Source organism: Gobius niger (genome assembly GCF_951799975.1).
Source record: "Gobius niger genome assembly, chromosome: 4".
Taxonomy (NCBI): domain Eukaryota; kingdom Metazoa; phylum Chordata; class Actinopteri; order Gobiiformes; family Gobiidae; genus Gobius; species Gobius niger.
In genome coordinates this window covers 31,712,541-31,736,057 of record NC_136855.1, presented here as the reverse complement: position 1 = coordinate 31,736,057, position 23,517 = coordinate 31,712,541, and the positions used below count along the sequence as shown (strand labels likewise).

Below are 23,517 nucleotides of genomic sequence, written 5' to 3'. Positions count from 1 at the left end.
TAAAGACCTAAGATTATGAACGTGAGGTCTTAAAGAGGGGGTATTATGCTTTTTTCAGTCACATAGCACCAGTCTATATCACACTACAATGATGACCAAACCTTCTGTTGGTCTGTAAATGCAGTAAATTAGAATAACTGCCTTGTATAAAATTGCTCTCTCAAAATGGCTGTAGCGAATGTCTTGAAATAGGCCTCTGTCTCTTTAAGAACCTCTGACCCTTTCAGACACGCCCCCTCCACACGCTGTCAGTGGCTTCAGTGGGGAGGGGGTTCTGCTGAGGAGCAGTGGTTGGTTACTCGGCTGGTGACGAAAGGTCGGAGGCGTCTCCAGGAGGTGGAGGCGTTGCTAGGAGGAATCAGGCAAACTTATCCCTAAAATGGCTGCCATCAGTTTTTACAGATTACTCAAAAATACGTGAATGTGCCAAGGCAACACTTCAGGCATGTTTTTAATGAGGGAATGACATAATAACATGAGGTAAAGCTTGAAAAAGTCAAGAAAATACTTTAAGAAAATACTGAGCATGTAATGCAGTGAAACATATTTTCATTTAGTTTTTTCTTTTAAAGGGGCTAGATGCAAGTTTGCCATTTTATACTCACTACTGCCACCTCAGGTCATACGTGTAACTGCAGCTATTATATTAAGCTCGTGCATGAGGCATTCAGGCCCGAATTAACACATTTTGAGTGACAGTGCAGGATTTTAGAGGCAGTTGTGGTGAATAGGTCTTGGCTCATTGTACACATTAGGACATTGCTGGAACATGTAGGGGGAGGAAAATACATAATTTTAACATTTTTAAACTCCGTATAGACCCTTTAACAAAAATGTTGCTTAATTTCAGTCATGATATAGTGAAATAATCCTCTTCAATTTTAGACTAGTTTTAGTTGCATGTAAATTTTGTCGACTAAATAAAAGATTAATTTAGTCAACTTTGTATTTATAGTATTTATTATAACTACATTTATTCAAAGCTTCATGTTTGTTCTTCACATGGACAAAGCACAGACCTGTTAATTTGGCCGCAAATTTAAAGAATATGAGGCTTTTCTAAATTGTCATGGGAATTGGATGACTTCACCTTTATTTAGTCATATTTTAGTCGAGGGAAATATCTGGACCTTTTAGTCATAGACTCATAGTTTTAGTCTAACATAATAAACACGGTGAGGCTGCGTTTCAGTTTCATGCAGCAAAAATCTGGAGCAGTCTTCATGAGGATGTGAGACAGGCCTCAACTCTGACAATGTTCAAATCCAGGCTGACTAATTTTTATGCTGATTTTTTTTATTGATTTGATCTGTTTTCTTGTAATTTTATGCAACTGTGAAGCACTTTGTATGAATTGTGCTCAACAAATAAACTTGCCTTGCCTAATAAACAACTTTTAATTTAGTTTTGGAGAACATGCAAACTCCACAAGGTCTTAGAGTCAAACCATCAAGCTTTTGGCTGAAGACTGTCCCAATAGCTTTTTTAATCTGTATAGTGAAGAATTTAGTAATCAACTCTTTCTTTTAAATCTCACAGCCAACTTCCCTTTTCTGTGAGTAAACATAAAGTAAGAAGCGGAGTAAGTAAAACAAGCGACACTTCTTAAGAGTATAGGTATTTTACATGCTGAAGTGTCCATAGCGTTTTCTGTTGTTGTTGTATTTTTATTCTTATTTTTTCTGGCCTGATCGACATTCATCCTGATCCGACTTGAAGAAAACCCTTGGCAGATATCTCAGGTGGAGACTGGAAGCGTGTGATTGAAGTCTGGCAGCCTCTGTATCTCTGGGCTGACAGTGGCTGCCGCTCTGCTTGTCATCTATTTAATTCCTGCACTTCACAAAGACGCGTTTCCCGCAATTCCAATTCCGACCCCAGACACACGCCACATGCCATGTTTTAGAGATAACAGGAGCAAACCCAGCCCCGATGTTACCACTTTATGTTATGTAAGAACCACTCTGAACATCACTCCTTAGCAAAACTATTTCATGTAACTTGGCATTCTTACATTCAGAGATAATCACAGGCCTATTATTTGATGTTTTAATGACTAACACTACTAAAGCTACTGTTACTGCTGCTGCTGAACAGGGCAATGATGGCCATGTAAATAGACATAAGACATGAGAAAACTATGATGAAATTATTGCTTTTATGCAAAATTACGGTGCACAAATACTGAGTGAATTCATTAGTATTTATAAATCAGATTATATCTTGGTTCAGATCACTTAAAGCTGCGAAGACTTAACAGTTGCATGAGGAAGATAAAGGGAAAGACATAGCAGTGCCTTTAAAGATAATATTATGTTGTTGAAACACTACAAAAGCTGAGTTATTCCTGACAGAGGGTGTGGTGCGCTCTGAGAAGCGGAGCTGAAAAGAGGAAGAGGAGGGAAGAGTGTCGCGCTCCAGTGTTTAAACCACAACGTTTAGCCACAGCTGGACAGGCAACTCGCCTGTGACCAAACAAAACATTTGGAAGGCGAGAAGGGGACATAGCGAAACTGCAGGGGCGCGCACAGAATGCAAAGTCAGTGTGTTGGACAGAATAATTCCTTCAAGTCATCATGTGAGGTGTCGTTGAGGGCTCAGAAGGGTTTGCAAGCTCTGACGCTTTTTCAGCCCATATCAGTTCAGATGGGTGCGATTGAGAAGCAGACAAATGACAGAAACACATGGAGCATCTATAGTAGAACAAACATGGCGGCTAACATAAGTAAAGATAAACAAATATATTATTTTTTTTTATAAAAGGTGAAGCACTTAAAGCTGTTGATGAATGGAGAGAGAAGTTATAGAAATGTTGACTATGAATGGGTTATTTGAGGAAATTTCCTTTTTCCATATTTGTGTGACACACAACAAATAAATGATTGTGATTGTACTGTAATAAAACCCGACGATGGTAATGGTTTGCCATGATGGGGAGAGTCCCAGACGCTCGTGGTTTTGAAAAGAAAATATAAGTGTCTGGCTCTGCAGGTTAACTTGTCCAAGAAGAAGCACTATCCAATTTAGATATTGTGTCCAATCTAATTCAAGAGTAATCCAATTTTGGGATTAGATTTCATTAAGCCGTCTTTCCTACCAGTCTGTAATATATTTTATCTGACAGATCTCCGAATTTGGCAACTACAGAGGAGTCCAAATTGTCTATGCCTAATTACAGCGGGTGATGGTTTGCCAGTATGCTTTGTGTTGTAATCCTGGGATTATGTGGAGCCAGTAGTCGCGCTGTGGTCCAGCGCTGAGCCACATTACACGCCCTGTCCAGCCAGCCACACTCAAATCCTGGCCTTTTCACTGGCTGCCTCTAATTAAATGAAGCTGAAGGGGAAAATTAACTTGTTCAAAGCAAATGTCCATAGCTGCGGTGGTGGAGAGTCCTAGCAGCTTGCACAGGCAGTACATGTGATCTTTTTTTTTGTGGGTGGCTGAGTGCCCATTTTGACCTGTATTTGAAGGGGATAAGCACAGAGCACCGGTGGCACCAGCTGTTTTTGCCCACGCCTCATGTACAATTTGTGTTAGATTTCTACTTTCAAATGACCATTTCAAATTCATCAGTGATGGGTGCTTCTGACCACCAGGGATGGGTGAAATGCAGAGGACAAATAAAGCACCTTAATCTTTACCTTAACTTGTGGAAACATTTGAATCTCTCAAGAAATATACTTTTTGTGTCAACAAAGATTGGGACTAAAATCATAAATTCAACACTACGGGCAAAATCTGAAGTGTTTCCTTTTTAATTTGATTTGAGTGTTGACTCCAGAATTACACATTGTAAAAAGGTCTGTTGGTTTACCTATATTAAATGTTCAACTAATCACAAGAACACGTTGTGGTTCTGATGACATAGTCCATAAACTCTATATATGTAAATTATATATAAACAAATATAAACTCAGTGATTTCTGCTGCCTAAAAATAATTGTGTTTTCTGTACCTTAGTGTAATCTACAGCACCTGTGCACTGGGACTTACCATCTTGGGCCCTTTGGAAAAGAAAATTGGATAATTCTTGCAATGTCGGCTATCTAAGAAATGACCAGCTGTGTCAAGTGTGGACCAGCGGCCAAACGACTTCAACTCAAACAATGTAGACCAACTTAAAACAATCTCCACTACATATAAGCTGTGGTTCCATATAGATTATATTAATCTTATATTATGTAAAATGGCCCGCAGTTGCTGTGGGATGCATTACTGAAGGAAAAACTGAAGGCCGATGAAATGTGTTGTAAGCCGCGATGAGAACAATGTGGACACATAATGTCTTTTGGTTGGGTTTATGGAATTATTTGAAGGTGCAAAGGCAAATACTAAATTAGAGGAATGCAGCTCAAAGACAACTAGGTGCTAATGTTATGCTAACACCTGCTAAAGTTGTGCTAGCAGCGGCTTAATGCTATCATGGACAAAATCACCTTTTTCAACAGCGGTATGATGTCTGACCAGTCTGTTTTAGTAAGGGGGTGTCCTGGCTCCTCTGGCCAATCAGAGGCCAGAAGTCTGTTTACATCATGTTTGTATCTGTTTTGGCCATGGCAGCCCGGATTAGTCCTGGCCTGGGCAGTGGGTTAGACCAATGGGCTGGGTAGGGCCTGCCAGTGGAAACGGGGCTTTAGTGGACTAGCGACTTCAACTCAAATGACACAGACCAGTTGACAACTTTAAAAAACCCTCCACTACATAAAGTGGCTAAGGGAAAATGTACTTGCCGTGCCAAATGGTGTCATGTGGGTGGCTGCCATTTGTCTAATACACGCCCTGTGTTCTCCCCAAAGCTGTACGCTGTGCTGCTTGGATTGCTAACTCCAAACCATCCATTTCAACTGCAGACTGCTTTTGTCCACTTTGTATTACGGGAAGAGAATCACTTTGAGCTTATTTAGTCGAAGTGCTTGAAACTTTGCAAAGGAATTCTTCATCTCCATCCAGTGAAAAGAAGTGGTCCGCTATTGTCAGCTTTTGCAGAATACATGGCCTAGTTCAATTTAAGGACAGATCTCTCTTCACACTGCGCAATTACAAACACTGGCGGCGTGGCCTTCAGAGGCTACACAGGATTTGATCACATTTGCGAATATGCTAAAGCTTCAAGTGCCTAGTTCAGCGCTAGTTTCTACCTCTTTCATGCTGCACACTATATCCAGACAGAAGTAAAGAAACGTCTTTGCTAACCACATTCTTGTGGGGAAAAAAACTATGAGCATTTCAACCAAGAGGCACCTACTATATGTTGCTTTGGGTTATATGATTTATGTCAGGGGTTTGCAACCTTTTTAGGCTCCATGAACTACTTTTATATGACAAAAATGACAGAATACTACTTATTAGGGCTGGGACGATCCCCTTTTGTCACGATCCGATACATATCACGATACTCAGGGGCTGATCCGATACGTATTGCGATACAGTAAGTAATTATAACAAATGTTATGCTTACCTTAGAATGTGTAAAAAGTCATGTGTCCAAAGTTTCTAAACCAAAAGCCATTTGACTTTTACTGAAGTGTTTAGATTGACACAAAATGCAACAAAGTGCTGTAACGGTTACTGGGAAAAAAGGAGTGTATGACATAAAATGCCTCCAAACACAAGTATTGAAAGCATTGTGATACTTGATAAAGTATCGATGCTTGGTATTGCAGCACAAAGTATTGCGATCCAAGTCCAATCCGATATTTTGTCCCAGCCCTACTACTTATGCTTTGAAGACATGCTTCGTATAAATGCAATATACATAATTATTAGTCTGAGAGCTAATATATTATGATTAGCATGTCATGTCATCTAATGAGAAGTTATCTGCTTTGGAGCAAGGTGAGAAATTACACAAGATATTAAAAGTGTCACTTTGTATAGGGCGACGGTATACTCCTTATGTAGAACGTGACAATTTCTGTCTTGGTGCAAGCTAATATTAACAGAGATTCACAGTGATGTGCGTAACCATCAAGTCACAGTTATTACTCTGTATAGACTGCTGTCAAACACTGGAACACTAATAAACTCAACTTCTTTACTCTGACAGACTAAAACATGTACATTTCTGGTTGAGATCAATTCATACTGCAGTTCACTAACATATTGTGTGATTCTTTGACCCATGGCGATCCCATTTACAATGTGTCCACTGAGCTATACAATCCTGATTCTATTTCTAAAGCCAAAAAAATAGTTTTACTATAACAACAGTGCCTTATTGAGAAAAGAATAAAAGAAACAACAAACTGTATTTTTAACCTAACCCTTATGAAGTAAAAGCTTTTTAGAGATAATGAAGAGAGCACTTTTCAAATTTGGCTTTTTGGACAGAAGTGCATGTTTACAATACACTGAATTTTCTTACCTCTGTTGACAGCCACGATTCATTTTCGTTCGTGTTCTATTCTCATTCTTTCTCCTGCTCTCCCCAGTTACATAATTCAATTCCCATATGGGCTTCGGATGGCGCCAGAGTCCGAGGGCAGCCCTATTGGTCACGCTTTGCTGGTGAGTGTGAAGAATTGGCGCTTAATTTCATCATAGGAATCAGCAGACCCTGCGTGGACTTACAGTGGTGGCCAAGGATAAAAGCCTAGTTTTCTTTTTCTTTTTTTGCACATTGGTCTTTGAATTAATTGGTTGCAAAGAGCCTTTCCATTCCACCATTAGAGATCACAGCCCTAGGACACGCGTGGAATCAGAGTGCATTACACTTAGTTAAACAGGGTCATCTGTCTGCCGCACCACTGGAAGCACCATCGAGGCTGTTGCGTCATGTCTTGGCTTTAAAAAAAAAAAAAAGGCTTATTAAATATGACCCCATTCATTTAGACATTTTTCCATGCAAAGCTTTTCATGCCAGCTGTTCTCTTTCGATGGCCATCAGAGCAAAACAACTGGCCTGTCTTGCCAACCAACACAGCATCCTCTTCTCTCACACCAATTAACTTCATGTGTTCTGTCAGTTCCTTCCCGTCCGTGTTTCCCGTACACTTAACTTAAAACATGCACACAGTGAGCTACTCCTCTAGGTAGCTCACTGGCTAGGTAATCTTAACCAAGATCGTGGGTCAACATCTTAGCCCAGATGGGTTAAATGCTGAGGATATTATGGTCTCTGTGTTAAACCGAGATAAATTGTGCAAAAGAGTTTTAGACCTTTTAAACCATTTTACAACGCTATGGGGTTGTTGTTGTTGTTATCTCACCAAAAACATGCCTAGAATTGGCCCGTAGTTCTCAAACTTTCTCCACACCACCTAAAAAGAGATTTGGGGTCTGTGAGGGCTGTCCAGATAATTACTATATCGACTTATCGTTCAATAAATAACAGATAAATTATATATTTTTGGTCTAGATATTTTTCATCTGTACATTTATTAGCATTGCCCACCCCCAGACCCCTATTTTATCTTTGTAAAATGTTTATTTCTAACTGAAGCAAATTGAGTTACATCATGTTTCATGTTAATTGCAGCTTGTGTAGTATTCTAGGACAGTGGTTCTCAACCTTTTGAAGCCAAGACCCCCATTATAACAGGCAAAGGGATTCGTGACCCCCCGCCCGGGTCACATCGTGAGGAATAGGAACATTAGCCTACATAACCTCTTAAAAACCAAAGGAAAAAAAAAACATATGGCTGAAATAAAATTCATCAAACTACGAACAAATAATGGCACTTTGGTAAAATAGCAAACACATGCTAAAATAAAACATTACGTTATATGCTAATGAAAATATGTATATAACCCCCAGGTTGAGTACCACTGTCCTAGGATATGATGTATCGAACTTCCAATTTGTTATTGTGACAGGCCTATCTGTGAGTACTACTCTTCCAGACCCAATCCAGGTCAATGAAATGATTATACCAGGTCTAAACAAGAGCTAAGTTTCTAAACAAGGTGTGAAGTGGTTCTGAACAAGAACTAGCCCAAAGGAGTACAAAACGTCCCGACAATAAAGGTCCACCTGAACCAGCCCACGTACAACCAGTCACAACCAAACCACTGTTGGAAAACCATTGGTCATTTGGGCCACTGAGTCAGTCATACTTCGTTCTACTTCTACCCCCCTTGCACTCCCCATCCCTCCATTGAACATCTGAACATTGAACAGTTTCTCTCCATCGAAAGGAAACATTTTCATAATTGACATTTTTCCTGTCACTGTTGATGGAACGGATGACAAAAGACATAAAGAAGAAAAAGTATGGCCAGAATTTGAAAAGTGCTATTTACGATGAAAATGTAAAGGCCAAACTGTTAAGGGCTGTCAGTCTCGACGGCCCTGTAGATTCAATGGTGTGAGTCCGGATTCTCAACTGTTAAAGCCCCTCATGTTTGACATTTCAAACATGAAGAATGGAGTTAGGAGACATGAGAAAGTAAAAACACTGAAGGTCAAGAAGAGAAATTGCATTGTTTGCTTCATATTTCCGCATAACACATTCTTTATTCATTCAGGTAATAAGCATAGAAAATCCACTGAAGAGGCACTCGACACTCTTCACTTGTCATTGCTCTTTTTTTTTTTTACTACAATGCTCGATATTATTGCCTATAAACGAAATGAAGTACCCCCAAAAATTCTGAAAAGTGGTGTTCAAGATGGTGGTGACATCAATGTTAAAAGGTTTGAGAAAAAGAAATGTCACAATGAGTTGGAGCGAGCTCAATAAAGACAGCTGGTTTTTCAAAAACAGTCCAAAGATCAAGAAGAGCAGGTTATTCGGAGATGCGGTGGAGCGAGGATAACGCCTCATTTACACCGAGTACGTTACATCCCTGTTTTACGTACGTCTGCCATAACAATAGGAAATAAATCAAATCAATCTGGTGGTTTACACCTGTGCGGCTCTACGGCAGTACCCGTTGGGCCTCATGGCAAAATCTAAAAAACAAAAAAACTCTAAAGCATGATCATATATGGAGGATGTATTAATCTGTTTTGAGTTGTGCAACAGGCTCCAAGTCAGCTGATCACCTTCGCCATGGCAACTCAAACTGTTATGAAGTAAACAAGGATGTGGGGGACAGGTCACAAAAAGTCACAGGCCTATATGGAGGAACGAGGCCCTGACCACAACCCTATGTGCACAAGCAACACCTTAACCAAGGACCCATCTAGGTAGAAAAAGCCCCAACCACGCGAGAATCGGCTGAACTTCCAAAAACACGGGGCGTGCTGATGTATAGCCTAAGAGACCACACGAGACTGGACAAAGGCTAACTTCGAGTGTGTGCACAGGATGTTCTGAAATATGTGAAATAACCGATGTGCTGACGTATGTAAAGTGACCTATGAGTTCTTTGATGTTACTGTATAAAACGTAAACCTCGCCCAGTGTTCGACAGACCATCGGGTCAACTTCTTGGTTGGTCGTTTGCAGAGCACTTGGCTTGGTGTACTCGAACTGTAAACTATCAACTGTCTTTCCTATTGAATCTGATCTTAAATCTCCATTCGTGATCAGACCGCCTGGATAGATTGGCCTTCGGGACAGTCGTAGATGCACTTGGGTTGAATCAGGGGGAAAGAACGCACTCGCTCCAGCAGGAGAATACCGTTACTCTCTCCTGCTTTCACACACAGACTCTCTTCCAATCGGTCACTCGTAGCTGTTTTCCTTTCTGTACCATCAATATCTTTCATTAAATCTTCACTGGGTGAGTTGCATCTCTTATTGCATTTGATTGTACCACAATTGTGAAGGGTTAATTACTGCAGGCATTGGATGAGTGGTAAGACTCGGGGGTTCAAAGGTTTGAGAGTATCGGATTGCTTCACAATATCAGTAGGTCAATGTAACTAGGAGTACAGTTCATGTTAGGAGGAAGGAAGATTTATCAGTTCCCTAAAAAATGAAGTTAAAATGCAGGAAATTAGTGCAAGCTCTTATATTGCATTTTAAAGTCAGAAAGTAAGCTGTCATTACTGATTTGCATGTGATTAAAAGGCTGCATTATTACAAGACAGATTAAATAGATACGGACACTGTGGAAAGCAGAATAACGGGCCTTGGATAAAATGTACTCGGTGTAAATGAGCCGTACGTGTCCTAGCTTCATATACGGGCCTGGATGAAGATTGTGCAAGTAGATATGGTGTGGGTGAAAATGCAGAAAATACGATTCAACAGAGGCACGGGATTTGCAGTGTCAAGCCCTTCAGGGGACATGTGTTTTTATACGTAAACATCTAAACTCAGAATAAATCTCAAGTGGTGCATTTTTCCTCTGCTGTTTGACATTGATGTGTCATGTAAAACAGACAGCAGTGACAGCTCAGTCAACACCGGAGCTGCCTGCACATCTCTTGTTCTATTCAAACACTCCTCCCAATCCAAACACACTGAGCACTTTGTCATTTATGTCAACAAATGAGTGACTGTTTAAAAAAAAAACAAAAAAACAACAACAACTGATGAAGTCTAGCAGATTCTTGCATGGAGTTGAGCCCACTTTTTTCCCCCAGCAGTCAAGTTTACTTCATCTTTCTCTACATTTGCAGATGTTTATTCAGCTGTTGCCAAAGCGCTAAACTTCTAATAACTCCCCGCAGCGGCAAAGAAAACTATTAAGTGCGTCTCCATTGACAGCTGCAACGCATCTATTAGGAACCACATAATCTGGTAATGAGACAAATTTCAAAGGATTCCAATTATAAGGCCGGTGCTTTCTCAAATGAAGGCGTTTACAGCTGTAGCGTTTCATTTGATTATAGGGAAACACTTTACATTACGGGCCGGTAATGTAAAGTAATTACCATTGCAAGTACCACTGTAATTACCACCATAAGTACCACTGTAATTACCATTGTAAGTACCACAGTAATTACCACCATAAGTACCACTGTAAGTACCACTGTAATTACCATTGTAATTACCATTGTAAGTACCACTGTAATTACCACTGTAAGTACCACAATAAGTACCTAGAATTACCTCTGTAATTACCATGTAAGTACCACCGTACGTACCACTGTAAGTACCACAATAAGTATCAAGAATTACCACTGTAAGTACCATGCACTTACCGGCCCGTAATGTAAAGTGCTACCGATTATAGGCAGGTTATTGTCATGCTGTATTTATATACGAATACTTCCATAGCCGTGTCCTGCTTTGAGGGGCGCCTATGCAGTTGCTCGGTTGGCGGTGTATTTAGGCGGTTTGAATCCTGTTTTATTCTGTCAACTTTACGCAACCTGCATTGCCCCCAGAACCTGAATAGTGTGAGTGCAAAGTGAAGGTAAAACAATTTCAAAAGTAATGGCGATGTACCTGTGCGAAATGTGAAGGACATAAGGAGAATATTCTGATTTTTAATGCATTTCAAGAATTAAAATTAAAAATGTTTGGTTAATGGAACGTCCCCACATACTTCCACCTCTACAATTTCATTCAGCACAACCACACACCCCCGTTTCAAATTAAATGATTGTACAAGCTTTTTGTGAAGTTGTGACAAAGAAGATGTTAAATATGTACCCGCTTTTGTTTGGAAACTCAGATCCATCACTTTAGGTACAACTACCGTTGTCATCTCACTTCAAAGCCAATTATCGCTGCATCAAACAATCTATATCGTATTTGAACGTTTAATAGCCATAGTTTGATTAAATTAAATATTAGGTGGAAAAGTAACACTTTAAGAAGTCACCCACACTTCGAGTCGGAAAGCAGCGTTTTACTTTTGGACCAGAAACCCCTCCTCATTATCACATATGGCGCTATTACCCAAAGGATGTTCAATGCAAGATTCATTTCCTATTTTCAAACATATTTTTATTTGTTGTAAAGGGAATTTTACTTTACCCCAGGGGTAGGCAAGATTGTGTCATGGAGGGACGATTTTTTTCTTTTCTTCTTCATTTCCAAAGCGCCAAGGGCCGAAACTCACAATAGTTGCCCAAATATAAGTTTTGCACATAATATATGACCTTATGAGGTGTTTTGCTTGGAAATGTGAAAATATTGACAGTATTTTTCACATTTTAGAGTCCTTTTCACGTATTTTGTCTCTGATTTATGAATAAATGTTTCTTCAAAATTCTCTTAGAGGTCAAAGGTTTTATTGAAGTTGCCTACCCCTGCTTTACCCCTTTATTATGTTTGTAGATGTTTGTAAAAAAAAAAAAAAAAAAAAATTGACGGAAATTATCACCAGAAAAATGCCAACCACTGCCTGCCATGACAGAAATTCTCATCATTTAGACTTTTTAATATAAAAGAATAATGCGGTGTCTGCTATACTTGAACACATGCACAGGGATGGATGGTATCAATGGGCTTGGTGGACTAAGCCTCTCCTGGGCTTAGTACTATTTAATTTGATATCATAACTAACTAATAACTAGTTAGTTAGTCATTACTGTGTAAAACCATTGTAGTTTTTCAATGGTTGTAGTTGATAATGGACCAAGGACTCTTCATTGGCTACTTTCACTTGCACGCGGTCTCTGTAAACACAATGGGAAACTTGCAAATAGTAAATGTTAATAAATTATTCTGATTCTGAAATACCAGTGGATTCGATGGATATTTTTCGTTTATTTTAGACTCCCTGCAACGGGACTTTTTGATGAAGTGGGGAAGCTGCCGTGTGTTTAATTTATGGAGATTTAATGAGGCTAAACAGACGTGGGGACATAATGCTCCTCCATGCTAGAGGTGAGTCCATGTTTATACCACAGTTCACATCTGTCTGGGTTCAGTGCTGTTGTTAACCTAAGCAGGACATAAACTACTCATTCATGCTCTCATATCATTTTGCTTAGGGTAAATGCATTGTTCGGTAATAGTCTGCTGTTTAAATGATGTTGTGTAGCTGTTTCACTGCTGTTTATAGAGTAAATAAACAGCCTTTTGCCTTGTTGTTGGTTTTCTGTAATGCTACTTCCACGGGGTAGTTTGACAAGCAACAGTAAATGCATTCAGTAGATCTGATAGTAAAAACAACACAAACATGGTGTGCAACAGCCCCACCTAGAGCTTACATCACCAGCCGCCACTGCACATGTGCCAGTACCAGCCACATGAAAACAAGCCTTGAAATGGTTTCTGACAATAGCAACAGCGGGGTGCAGAGAGCCGAGAACAACACTCCACACGCTGGGCCTCTGGACTCCGCTCCGTGCCGAGCAGGGGAACGAAATTCAGGAAGAACCATACATGGCCCAGCAAGCCCCAGAGCAGAGCCCAAACCAAGACTTGATGAGACAGGACCAGAGTCCGTCAGATCAGTTTGAGGAAGCGGACGAGACAATTCTGGAGACACCGGGCTAAGTTTCAAAAAGGGGCTGCCTAAAGAGATTTTAGAAATGCATTAGGAACGTTAGGAATACGACTCTCATCAATTTAAACTTACCTAGCTCCCTTTTTTCACTTTGTGAAACGGTAAAATTATTGTAAAACACCAAAGGTACGGTGCCCAAAGAGAGATCCCAGCCCATCATGTTCAGTGTATACAGCTTGTAGGGATTGCCGTATCTCTGGAGACACTGCTCCACTATCCCAGCATTATTTACTCTAATTCCCCTTCAATCAGTCGTGCGCCGTTTTTGATTTGACATTTTCAGTTAAGCTTGTCAAACAGCTGAGGGAAAGCCCTGATATAATGTCAGGGGGGTGTCAGCAAATACATACCGTAAATTCCAGACTATTGAGAGCACCTGACTATAAGCTGCACCCACTAAATTTAAAATTCTAAATCACGGTACATGGGTATTTCTGGAGGGAAACAGCAGTGTGTCCATCATTAAACTGGGATTACATTTGTTCAAATGTTTGAGTGTCTTGGGAAGATGCAAAAAAGGCCAGAAATGTTCAATCTAATGAAGTGCACATTTTAATGCAAATTGGACAAAACTCATGTTTAAGAAAATAGTTGTTAAATCAGTAAAGCAGGTTCCAATTTCTACTTCTGCAAGGTTGTCAAATCAAATCTATATTTTTATACACAATGACGTCAGTGTGGTGAATAACTTCTACTCCAACATTATTTAGATTTTTCATACTTGCAGATGACAAAAAGCAAGTAGCAACAAATTAGAATCTTCATTTTCTGTTTGAAGATAAAAATGTCACGAACAAATTTCACTTTTGCGTACAGAAGCATGAAATAAATAACTGCACAACTGGCTTTTATGAAGAAAATGAAAAAAAAAAAAGAGTTACATCTCAGAAATGATGAAGGCTAACCCATAACACGCCTTTGAACATCCCATGGAATCACAATCACAGTATTTCAATAGCATAAGACATGAATAAGAGCTACATACTGTAAGCCTACGTGATCTAGAAAATGCACAGATGTGGTTACATTGGTCTAATTGGGTTCATTATAATCTCATGAAAAAATGAGAACAAAGGGAATAATTTACGCTATTGTAGTTACACATTGCACATATTTTGTGAAGTGCCAACCCGCTAACCCTTTGCACATTTCCACACAAGACAGACCCAGAAATATCACTGCCTTCAAACCATCATAATGAGGCTTCAGCTATAGGCTAACAAAGACCATCCAGTGAGAGGAGGGAATTGAGGACAAAGGCTGAATGAAAAGCCTTACTTTCACATCCACGCACACACACTGAGGACTCCAAGAAAACAAAAAAAGATCAATTTGTTTGACAGCTGCGTAATGCGTATTCTATATTGTGATCCATTTTGCCATATTTAGGCTGGTTGCTGTGTTTATTTTGGTTTACAAATTCCTAATACACATGCATTGTATATTTTTGTCTACATGTAAAATATATTTCTAATGTCTCATGGGTTAGCATGTATTCACGAAGCTCCAAGGTCAATCAATGTGTTTACTTGTATGTCAGACAAAAGAAGCTAGGTTGGTTGGTAATGAATTGAAGGCTAATCAATAGTTTCACTGCATGTCGACACTGATCTGACATCTGGCATGTTCACAGCATATGTTGTGCATACGTGACATCTGTACGATGTATGAACCTTAAACTTTGTCCTACCTGTATCCATGCTGGGTGTCCACACAGATGCCCCCGTTGAAGCAGGGGTTGCGTGGGTAGGCTGCGCAGGGCTGATGAGACTGTTCTCTGCCCGGGCAGGAGCACACAGCTGTGGACTCCACTGTCACTGACACCAGGCTCATGGTGCCACAGTCCACCACAGTGGGGGTGTCTCGGATGTTCAGCACCGTGGTACAGCCCCCTGCCCCAGGACACTCGGAGATAGGACACTCGTCCACCCGCACCTGGTTCACACTGGTCTGCATAAAAGACTGGAGCTGTGGGAAATGACATAAAAGGAATTTTAAGACTGTGTGAATCTGCTGCTGCAGGTGCTGCTGCTGCCTATTGACCCTGCTGCTCTAGTGAGATTGTTATCTCAATGAGTTTTAATAAAACCTCCAGAAGATTTTTCTCTGATATACTCAGCATGTCAGGCATCAAATCAGTATACTGATTCAGCATACTGAATCTTGAAATTACAAGTTTAAGGCGAGACACTGCAGGTGAATAAGGAAAAAAAATAAATGTACATTGCTGAACATTACAGATATAAATATGAGAAAAAAATGTATTGCATTTTTTCTGTCATTTTATGTTTTCATTAAAAAAATAAGGCATTTTGAGCATTAAAATTGCCAAAATTGCCTATATTTTAGGCAACAACATCAAAATAATGAATTGAGCCAGATTAAATTTTATGGTTTTATTTTATTGACATATTAGTAACTAAGATTTTTTCAGAGGGGATTTTGGATATTTTGTTTAGTTTTTCAAACTAAACAAAATATCCAAAATCCCCTCTGAAAAAATCTGTAAAAACTCAAATTTCACCTTTTTTTGGTTTCAAAGCTGAATAAATCCGGCTAGGAATTAGATATTAAAAAATCCCTCTGAAAAAAACCTTCAAAATATTGTTAGGTCTCAGACTGGAAAGTTTGGAGTCTGTGGGAGCTACTATAAGGGCTCACTCGCTGCCCTTATAGTAGCGAGTGAGCGGCTTTCTCTCATTCAGAGAAAACCAGCCCTGAAGTTTTGTAGCGTTCTTCGGCTTTTCCGCACCAGCGTCTCGTAGGAGGAAAAATACCATATTTGGGTGGAAGCGTCATCACGGGGCCCCATAGCATCACACGTGGATGTAAAATCTGTCAATAGGTGTGTTCGAGATGAACCAGACGGACGCAGTTTTGACAGCCGACTGCAGACGCACGGTGCATGCCAGTTAGATTTCTGTCCGACTTGCTCCAGACGGGCTCTGATGTCACGGGCACGTGGGGCACGGAAAGATCGTGAGACCCCAACGAGAGCAGCCGACTTGATAAGCCGCTGCATCTCTCCAGAGGCAACTGCAGCGGCTCCACGGCCCTGTGCATGATGGGAAAACGCCCACCTGTCCGAGGCTCACGCTCAGGTGATTGGATACCAGTCTGCTGTGATCACAAACGTGCTCCTCGCCCCCTCCCCTCTCCTCAGGGCAACACTTTAGATCTGAACAAATAAACTATGACTGAAACTAAAACTGATAACTATAGTTATGTATCGCCCCTAAAATAGAGCTCATGTCTGATGCTCTTACAGAACAACTCGTGATTTAAAAGGACGTATTTTATCTCACAAACTTGAACAAACCAACAAATGGGAAAGTTTTCTCTGATGAAGAATGATGTCTCTGGAGTAAAGGAAACAGAGCAGGAGGTGAATTACTTTTATTTAGGATAAACTTTAAATGAACGCGATATCTGAACGAGACGCTGCGTGATCTGAGGCCGCTCTCGTTGTTCTCTGCATGTGGAGCGGTCGCATGGGCTTCAGACTTTTTTCTCCGCCCCCGTTGCGCCGGCTACTCTCACCGATCATCCAGGCGAGCCGCAATGGCATCTCAAACACCTAATAAAAAAACCTAATATTTATGAATGAATACCCGCTTGAAAGACGGCGTTTCTACGCGGCGCAGCAGCTACTTCCGGGTTGCCCGCGCCTCGCAGGCGGACAAAACATCATAAAATAAACATAATGCGGGGTGAGTTTTGTCATTTTTATACTCTGACATGAAAACTAAAATGTAAAGGGAGGAAAATAGATAAAAATCTCCACTTCGACTACTGCGTGAAAAATCCATACTTTCACCTGCCGAGTTTAAATCTCAAAATTACGACTTTTAAAACTCGTAATTTTGTGTTTTAAACTCGGAATTCCAAGTTTTTAAGATCTGAGATCATAGACGTCAGCCCTATTTTACTTTGAAAATCTGGCCTATGGATACCCCCCACGGTCTCCCCAGTATTTAAGCCTGCCCATAAGCTTGATAAAAGGGCGATGCCGGTGGACAATGGCTAGTCTAGGTTAGCCCTGCTAGCATGTGTAATTGACCTCATTGTTGATAAAAAAGTCTGCAATGAACCACCAATGCGTCAATCTTGACTCAGTGCGTGATAATCTTCAAGTCTGCATTATGTGGTTACTGGCTTTATTGACGTTTTTAGTGTGTAATACTTAATTCCACAAGATCCATTATTGGAGCTAGATGCTAGAGCTGCTAAGAAGCTAGTTGGCTCCGGGTGCTAAACGATCGGCTACGGCCAATTGTACATGAAGTGTGAGTAATAAACTGCTAAATCAACCAGTGTGTGATCATTGTTAAAGGGATGCTTTATGTAGATGGTGGTTTTATTGACTTCATTCATGCATAATTCTAATTTTCACATGATCATCGAACTTCAGCTCGTAGCATTAGCTTTGGGAATGCTCGTGCATCATCAAGGCCTAAACACATTAGTCCTGACTCTGGACACCAGCACCAACGCCTTCACAAACAGAAGTGCTAAATACTCCACAATGTACTCCACTATACTCCACTATGTTTATGAACAACCTGAAACACAAGCATACTGATGTTCACCAAGGTTTGGGGCAAGAGTGGGACAGTCAAAACCATTCACCCTGTGCTGTTGTGTCCTTAGTAAATAAACTTGCACTATGATTGTTCAACCCTAAAAAATAAGGGCCTAAAAGCAGAAGCATTACAGATAACCGGTTGGGTGCACAAGGTGTGATTTTTACCACTCCATTTCTTCAATAACAACAGGACATAAAATGAAGTTGACTGTACACAACTTTGAAAGATAAATAAGTCAACTAACTCAGCAGGTTGCCCCAGATAAGCTCAGAAAAAGAGATAAGAAAACTCAGTGGTCAAACCAAGCGCGAGCTGGACCAGCTGGCACGTAGGAGCCAACATGTGGGAAAATGACTGATCTTAAACTTGTTTGCGGCACCATGCTGTTTGGAAATTACACTTGAGCCTGGTGTTTTTTGATGTGCCAACTTTTTAGACATGCTACGCAGTCCGGTCCAGCTGCCTCAGACATATTTTATTCACTACTACTTACAATTTATACCTCCCCACATTGATTTGATGCATTTTTCACGATGCAATAGCAGAGGCAGCGTGTGCCGATTATCAAGGAGGAGCTTGTTTTTTCTGAGTTGGTGGGAGAAAGTGCCAAGAGATCATCTCGACACAACAGGTTTAAATAGAGCTTTTAAACTATGGGGAAAAGCCTATTGTTTAATGAAGGTTCTCTTCCTTCTACTCCCTTTTGACCATAATTGGAAGTAATGCTTGATGTTAAAGCCATATTGTGTAGCCTTTCACCCAATATGTAGATTCAATTCAGGCATTTATGTCATATGTTGTTTCTTACTCGGTAAAAGATCATCAAAACATCAAACGAGTGACTCATGACTTTACTGGGAGCGGGACAGCTCCAGCTTTTTATAAATGGGGATGTTAAGCATTGTGGCTTTAAAAGGCATGCTGTATCTTGTTTCGTGTTCCAATGTGACATCTTTTGATTTTCTTGCCCTAAATAAATAAGTAGCATATTTATGTTTTTTGCACTTTTAAACATGATTTTGTTGTTCCCGCACATAATACTACTTGGCTTTGCATTTTGTTTCATTCACCGTGAGTAATCGTGCATTCTGAGACAGTCTTCCTCTTAAGAGCTCAAAATACTCCACAGACCTTCACCTAATCCTTTCAAATTGCCTCTACTACGGAGCCTGCATATCTAGCGGGATTTCTTTCACCCATGTGTTCTCAACAGCTACTATGTTTTGGATGCACAGAAATAAGGATTAATTTCACACATTTTCATTTCATACACGTCAAATTTCAGCAATTAAAGTTATAAGACCAGTGTTAAGGTGTAGCACAGTAAAGCCAGTAAAAGAACACGAGCCTTTCTGTTATTGAGGTATTCAATAAGTTCCTTCCTGTGAAGAGACAACTTTTTACACAGTCCTCCTCTATTTGTTTTCTTGTGGACTATTCCCCAGTCACTGCTCCTGTTGCTGAGGAGAATCAAAAGAGCAGACAGCGATGGCTTCTGGGGCTGTAACATTTAATATCAATTCTGACTTATCTGTTTTTATCAACTCCAGCTCTCACTCCTCACTCAGCAGCATCGTGTGAAATGGAGCTACTGACACACGTTTGAGAACTCGCTTCAGACTGTGGTGGGTTTACAGACTTCCTAATAGTCTATAAGAAGACACACAAGAAGCCAAAAGAAAGAAGCCACAAGAAGCCAAAAGCCTTTATAGTTCAATAAAGCCATTCAAGGTCTGAAGGTCGACACCAGGATTTTAAAATTGAAAAGTGACTGGGAGACAATGAAGGGCTTTTAGAATGGGAGTAATATCCGCTCTTCTGTTTGTGTGAGTCAGTAACCTCGCCGCAGAGTTTTGTAGCTGCTGAAGACCAGACAGCTCCTTTTTGTTTAGACAATAACAAGAATCCAGTCTTATAAGCTGGTAGCTTCATTGGGAGTCCTGATTGCCTGGAACTTGGACTTTGTATGTTCTCAACGTGTCTGCGTAGGTTTTCCTACAGGCACTCCGGCCCTCCCTCCAAAAACAGGTTGTACAATTGTATAATGAAAATAAAGTCATTAATTCATTAAGCCATTAATTCAATATAATAGAAAAGGAGAATAGTTTGTAACACCCCGAAAGCATGCTGGGACCTTTGGCTATAATGACTTAATTTATAACAATACAATGTGTCACAGCACTCTCGTCTTGCAGCAAAAAGGCTCCCCGGATCGATTCTCAGCCCCATGTGAGGGTCTCCCCTGTGTCTGGGAGGTTATTCCATGTAGGTCCCCATTGTGCTTTGAGGGAGTGGCTGAAGGATGGGTAAAATGCAAAGGGGACAATAAAGGCGTCAAATACAATGAACTACTAGAACTTGTATCGTTATAGCCCTGGATAGAACAGTGTATGTCAATGGCTCTTGAGTTTTTTTTACTTTTTTGGCTTGTCAAAGTGTATTATTGCTCACAAGTACCAGTCGATTTGCATTTCTCATCTTATTGAAAGCACCCACTCTGTATCCAAAACCCCGTCCGATAATGCAAACCGAGACTCAGAGAGATATTAAGTCCATTCAAGTATTTTCTGCACTACTTCCTAAATTCAGTCTAAACGATGATGAGACAGAAAGAAAAATGCAATTTCCCGGGTCAATCGCTCTGATAAACTAAGGGGAATGGAATGAAAATTGAATACGTCCTTTTTGCTCTTGAGTGCACACGCCGGAATGCCGCCTACCCTTTTGCTGGTGAGAGCGACAATGGTCAAGTGGCTTTAAGCGCGCCGGCACGCAGCCAGGCAGAATCGCGAGCATTTACTGTCACACACTTGCATATAGACAAACACAATGAGCGCGCCCGCTGAACCCTTTCGGAAGGTCACTTGATGCTCAATGTTCTGCACTGATTGGACATCATTCACTCTGTCTGGGTTGAGCGCAGCAAGCCATGCCTCGCGCACATCTATCTTATTGTATTTGATCCACTTATTCCGGCAAATGGCCTGCGCCGGATGAGCCGCGGCTTTTACTCAGGTTTATGGATCATTGTTAGCGGCGCTGATTCATGCCTCATATGGTTCAAAATGCGGTCCGCGGTGTGCCCAATGTTCCGATGCTGGAGAGTGAGAGCGCCGTTTTGAGTGTGCCTTTTCGCTTTACACTCAATTTCTGTCGCCTTCCGCTGAATAAACAAGTAGATATGGGCATTTTGAACCATGTTAGATTAGATTTTACGAGCCTGACTTGAAATATCTTACTGTTGTAATTCATAAACAATATGGGGTAAAAGAGGATATGCATTGTACGAAATTGATGAGGCAAAATTGTCTTTAATTTATATTTCATAAGTTCCGCAGTGTGTATCATGAGGGTGTGTGCATGGCAAAATCGAGAACACTCTGTCATCTTACTTAAACAGGGGCTATTATGCTTTTGGCAGGTATTTGCAATAATGTCACACATATCTTTGTCAAAACATTTCCTGGATATGTAGGACCTCAAGAGGTCCTCAAGAGGTCCTACAGGACCTGAAGAATCAAAGATATTTTCCTATGATCTGTTCAGGTGAAGGAACACTTTACAGTCAGTTATTTTAGTCCCACATCTGACATGTTCACCGAAGACGTAACAGTGGTTTTGGTTCAGACCGACACGCAATTCTGCTGGAGCACTTTGAGATGAAGTCGTCCTCCAGAGGAAACGGCTGCCATTGTTGGAGTTACTACGTGCAAGGTCAGTCTACTGTTATGCAATCAGTCTGGTCAAGAAAGTTGCTCACACACTGTACTGTTTATCTGGCGGAAGATTACAAAGAATTACAAATGCATTTTTGTCAAGGTATAGCCTATGTCATCTCGCAATAGGCAGGACTGTAAAGCTTTTTTGGGATCACAGTTTATACACCTACATAAAAAATAATGAATGTGCTGTGGAGAAAATTGTGGAGAGCTTTGAACAATTAATGTTGACACGTATATGTATATGTTAAGTGTGGATGCTGTTTTTTTTTTTTTTTAAAACAAGGCTGTGTGGACTCAAGTTTTTTTTCTAAAGGGAAGGCGGGTTTATAAATGCCCTGCTACGTGTGGACAAGGCCTTAATAATAGCCTCAGGGGAAGATTCAAAGATTACTCAAAGCTGCGTGAGTGGTTCATCTTTTGATGAGAGAACGACATTGTAAATCTAGTTTTGTCATGGCAATGTGTAAACAACCGGCAACCTCTCTCTTAGTACAGCGGCGTTTTTGCCTTTTTCTGCAAACTGCATTTATAGTTTCAGTGTTCTACATTGTTTTACCGAACACTATTGTACATCTTTGCTGCGCAGGAGGAAGAGGAAGGAGGAGAAGGAGGAACTGACCAGTGTAGGAAACCACGCTCTGAAACAGACACAGATCCAGGAGGTGGTGCAACGTTTCATGAGCACTGAAGGCTGTGCTCCGGTTTCCCCTATCTCTAAAAACATGCTGGTCAGTGGTGGCTCGCTCAGTCGCAGCGGCTTACACCTAAACACCATTTTCGGTGTAATGACAAATAAAGTACGCAATTACAGAAACTGAAGACAGAGTGCATCCTCCAAAACACACATGGGGTCAACGTGGGTCATAAAGATGACAAGGCAGTTGTGCTTTAGTGGTAGAAGAAACCAAAGTGAAGAAGATCTCTCAAAACGTGAATCAGGCAAAAATGCAACTCCAGATTTGTCTCTGAAGAGGCAACAATTCTCAATTAATATGTTTTCTTTTACAAACATTATTTCACTTCATGATTTCATAATGGTGGCACGCAATGTCATTGTTCTACTGAGAGTGACATCTTCTCTACTGTGGCTCCGTAGCTTTCAGTTATCCATTGTTTCCATCAACACACATCTTTTTTTCCTTTCCCATTGCACATTGTCTCTCTGTGCATGTCATTTTGCACTTACACAACTCCCCTATAGGCCCCCGTGCAATTGTATGAAATAATTGTGCATTACAATGTACATTGTCCCACTATCATTTGCGCAGTAAAGTGCGTAGTTTGTTTGAAAAAAAAATGTGCAAGCGGCTGACCTACTATTATAATGAGTGCAGAGTCAAAGTTGGATCACATCTCACAAATGTATTCTGACGGTTCATCGCAGTGAAATGTCATGTTTACACAGTGATATATCATCAGCAGAAGTAGAAGAATTGTCACATGTACGGAGCTAACACAGTGACAGCTTTTTCTAATTACAAACGTTGCACCATGTCTATTGTTGGAGAAACAGTAAACATTAAAACATTAAAAGCAGCATTTGGCACTCAGTTGTGGTTAGCGCTCTGAAGTCAGGTCCCGGGTTGAATTTCTGATAGTAGTGCATTTCGGTGTGGAGTTTGCAGGTTCTCCACGTGTCTGTCCTCTTCCTGGTTGTTTGTATTCTCATACTATTGAAGCATGTACAATTAGATCTCTGGGGCCAGGACTCGACTAATTTTTTGTCAAATTAATTCACAACATTGAGTGAGGGAAGTGAATGAATCATGTTACTGCCTACTGTAATTTTTGAGTTTGTCATGTTTCTTTATATAAAACAAGAACATTGTTATTATTAAAAGGTGCATTATGGAACTTATTCATGTGGCGGGGACCTTTTAGTGGCTGTATGGGTGGTTACTTACCAG

General features: G+C 40.5%; 1 protein-coding gene across 1 annotated transcript in view; it reads right to left on the bottom strand.

Moving 5' to 3' along the window:
• Positions 1-23,517, bottom strand: part of LOC306961767 (neural-cadherin) — a 424,067-nt gene that overhangs the window by 123,165 nt on the left and 277,385 nt on the right. The window contains exon 26 of the mRNA XM_079554643.1: positions 14,993-15,270. Within this exon, the coding sequence (XP_079410769.1) occupies positions 14,993-15,270 (278 nt within the window). The remainder of the gene's footprint in view (positions 1-14,992; positions 15,271-23,517) is intronic.